Raw genomic sequence first — 3,926 nt, forward strand, 5'->3', positions numbered from 1 at the left:
ACTGCCAATATAGAAGTATTACATATATGTCTAAAGTGACGAATTTAGAATTGGTTCGGAACTATAGAAAAAGGGATGCAGAATGAACTAGATCCTATTTATCGAATTTAGAACTATTTCGGAACTATCGAATAAGGGATGCAGCGGGGGGCTTATTTACTTTACATAGATATGTGTTCGGCGGCTTTTTCGTTCAAAAACGCTTCTATTCTGTGCTTCGCAGATGCTATTTCATAGTTTGGTAATACAAAACAAAGCTTTGTGTTAACATATTAACATCTTCGGGCCATCTGGAATCTAACCAATAACAGCGAGCACCTCTGCAAGGTCAGCTACAGCAAGGTATGTAAACGTACATTTCTTACAATCATTCAAACAAATTTAATTTCAAATTGAAAAAAACGTTTCTTTGAAAATAATGTAAAACCGCACACGACAGAACTGAAAGGTTGAAAAATCATGATACTTTTTTCTTTCGTCTGTCGATTTTAGAACTTGTTCGGAACTATAGAATTTAGGACTAGTTCGGAACTATCGAAAAAGGAATGCAGCGGGGGGCAATTGACACTTCCTAGGACATCGCCATGTTAAATTCGCCAGTTGCTTGCATGCAAAAGAGATTTATCGCGAACCAGTACTGGGTCTAAATGTACTAGAAGCGCCCCAGTTCAGAACTAGAGATTTTCCCCACAGGGTGTATGTACTTACCCATATCAACAAGTGTGTCATATGAATTTTTGTAATTTTACTTCATTCAATTAATCTAATAATTTTTGGCATTTTCACACCCATTTGGCTTGCCGCCGTCGAGTGGTAACTGTGCGTCAATCGATCCATTTACTCATAGATTTCCAATGATAATTATGTATATTAATAAATTTCAAGCCTTTTATATACATAAATACATACATACAAACAAATCTAAATACAAATGAATATAAATAAAAAATTTAACTACTTATTTGGTTATGTACATACATACATATGTATATTCCTGATATACTATTTCACGAAAATCAATAAACTACTTGTCTGCTTGCAAAGTCGTTGCGTAGGTGACAGAACATTTTTGACGACCGCGTCGTTAGCAGTTGCAGGTCGCAGAAAATTGTTGCCCCAAAATCTAGTCAAAGTTGGTGAAATAGGACTACAAACAGATTACATCAAACTGAAAGTAATTGGAAGCTAATCACGAAAGAGTATACACATGAGAAATATGTTGAAGATTTTAAGATTCCAGCGATGTCTCATATTCACGACCACTTACTGTGTACGCGGCATTGGCAATACGACGCTCAGAGAAGATTCCCGAGTAGGTAAGTGATCATAAACATACAGATTTTTATTAAACTTTTTGGTTTTTCTAAGTACTCATGAGTACTACTAGACCTACGGTGATCGTATTTTTAAAATAAAAACAGGGTTGCATAACTACAAAAACAAAAAAAAAATTCGCGTCGTTATTTATTAAAAACAAAAAAAACAACTTATTAAAAAATTTAGTTTGCTTATTATCAATAAACAAAATATCGAGCCCTTACCGCCAAAAGGGCGTAAGCGACAAAATGTTCGTTCGTGTCCGGACACTTTTTGTTAGTAAGTTTACGCGATCCTTTCCCACTTTGTCTCACTGAGAGACATGTGCTGAACACTCGTTCGTTGTTCGAATCAAATTGATTTTGATATTCTGTCCGAACGACTTGATGACTCTGGTTGCCGCGTTCTCCTTAAAATCGTATGTAGGCAACAATATCATCAGCTGTTTGCTTCAGAACAAAATAAAATGTGCCGAACTGAACGGTGAATTGTACTTCAGCACCCCATCCGGCAAAAATGTTTTGAGAGCAAATAAAAAGTTGTCCGGACATGAACGGTGAAACCGCCTTTATGAAGCGTAGGATTGGTTTTATTCCTACATCGGTTAGTTCCCTGAGAGAGAGCTGAAAAAGTGCCTACCTAAAGCTGGGCAGCTACAGAAGAAGTGCTCAACTGTTTCTTCCTCTTCCTCATCTCTGCAACTTCTGCAATATTCATGGGAGAATACTCCTAATCTCGAAGCGTGCTCACCAAATAGCCAATGACCGGTTACACAAGCCATGACTATCGAAATGTCCTCCCTTGAGAGACTGAGCAGCTCTTCGGTTTTTTTCCTATCAATTTGCGGCCATAGTAGCCTAGTTGTTGTACAAGAACCCTCGCCTACCATGACCTATTGGCCCCTTGAATGATGTTATTTCTAATCCTTAATTTGCAGGTTGCCATGGTCTGCTTTCACACAGTGGAAGATTGGTACCTATCCCCGCAGCTTCAGCCATCACAAATGATTGGAGACCGGTCTGCCCGGAACTCCTTTCCGCCCACTGTCACCAGCGTCACTTCTATTAGGACCAGCCCTGTCGCTTAAGCCCCCTCTACCTCCTAACAATGGCAGTCTGACCCTGTCCTGCTCCAGGCTGATGCAGAAGTCGAAGCCACCCCTGTCGGTTTTTTTGGAGGATCGTCCTCCTTATTGATTCTTTTTTTTTTTGGAAATTTCACTCATAATCTGGGTCCCACGAGTATCGGACAAAGGAGGTCCGCTTGCACAGAGGTTCGTGTTCAAAGATAGAGTTAGATAGAACTGAAGTTCGCCAGGTATCAGGAGCACTGCGTTCGAGACTGGGCTAGTTATTAATATGGGTCCCCAGCCAGGCTGAACATCAGCACGGGTCGTCTAACACCTGGTTCCAACCCAGAGCCTTTATCAAGAGGTTTGCTCCTCCGTTACCACCACAGATTTGCATCTTATAACGAGAGTTGTGTAGCAAAATTTATGTATTTAGGACTACATTGCATTATGCTAAGTGTTTTTATTAAATAATTAACAAATAGTTAACAGAACACTGTTATTAAAATATGCGAAAAATAATTGAGGCGGCAACATTAATATCGCTTCAGTGATACCATCACTTAAACCTGACCTATCGTCATTAATTATGTATTTTAAAGTCGAAAACGCTCGCTCTGCGCTAACTTGCGTAGCGGGAGTTGCATGTATAATTTTATATGGCTGGTATAAGCTACTGCGAGTAAATTTTTTTGACCAACAATAGTCTGCTAGAGTGGCCTTCAAATCGCAATTATCTTAGAATGCTTCTATAATTAAAAAAGGTTTCTGTGGTATAGCGTGCGTGGTATTAAGTGCTAAAAGGTCGGAATCCTCGAAAGGCGGATTGGGAGAAGTTTGGTTCGCTCCTTGAAACGTGAATAACAAAGCTCTCTAAGCTCAAAAACATTATGTCAATTGAAGAGGCGACCCGCGAGGTGGTTGTTATGAGGAAATATGTGTGTATGTCCGCTAAGAAGAAGCAGACAGGGAGAAGCGGTCCCATGGTGGAACTCAGAACTCATCAAACTTCGAAAAAGGTTTTCGGAACTTATCGATATAATAAACGATATTTTACTCGATATTGTTATCGATATTTTAATCGATTTTTTATCGATTTTGTAATCGATTTTTTTACAGATGTCGTAACCGATTTTGTTATCGATTTTGCTATCGATATTTTTATCGGTTTTGTTATCAATTTTGTTATCGATTTCGCTATCGATATTATTATAGATTTTGTTATCGATAATTTTATCGATTTTATTATCGATGTTTTTATCGATTTTGTTATCGATATTAGTATCACTTTTGTTATCGATATTTTTTTCTTAGTATGTGCTTTCGTTTTTGACTTGGATGTGCTCCTAACCATACCACGTATTCTACGTTTGAATATAGCGGCTGTGTCTCCGATACAGCCTGCAGACCAAGACGAAGGCGCTGGACTGTTCCTTTTTTTCTCTTCCCAAGGAAAATTGAAAAAATCTTCCGATTAGAAAATTCCGGAAAAATTGATTTCCCATAGATTTTGTACTTGAAATTACTTCCTTAACTTTAA

The 3,926-nt window shown here is 38.4% G+C and overlaps 1 protein-coding gene across 1 annotated transcript in view; it reads left to right on the forward strand.

Moving 5' to 3' along the window:
- Positions 1-1,044: 1,044 nt before the first annotated feature.
- The window catches only part of LOC118747662 (L-lactate dehydrogenase), a 39,495-nt gene continuing 36,613 nt past the window's right edge, over positions 1,045-3,926 (forward strand). Inside the window, exon 1 of the mRNA XM_036481720.1 lies at positions 1,045-1,316. Within this exon, the coding sequence (XP_036337613.1) occupies positions 1,208-1,316 (109 nt within the window). The 5' untranslated portion in view covers positions 1,045-1,207. The remainder of the gene's footprint in view (positions 1,317-3,926) is intronic.

This window comes from Rhagoletis pomonella, unplaced genomic scaffold (assembly GCF_013731165.1).
Source record: "Rhagoletis pomonella isolate Grant_MI unplaced genomic scaffold, Rhpom_1.0 Rhpom_scaffold_00012, whole genome shotgun sequence".
Classification (NCBI taxonomy): domain Eukaryota; kingdom Metazoa; phylum Arthropoda; class Insecta; order Diptera; family Tephritidae; genus Rhagoletis; species Rhagoletis pomonella.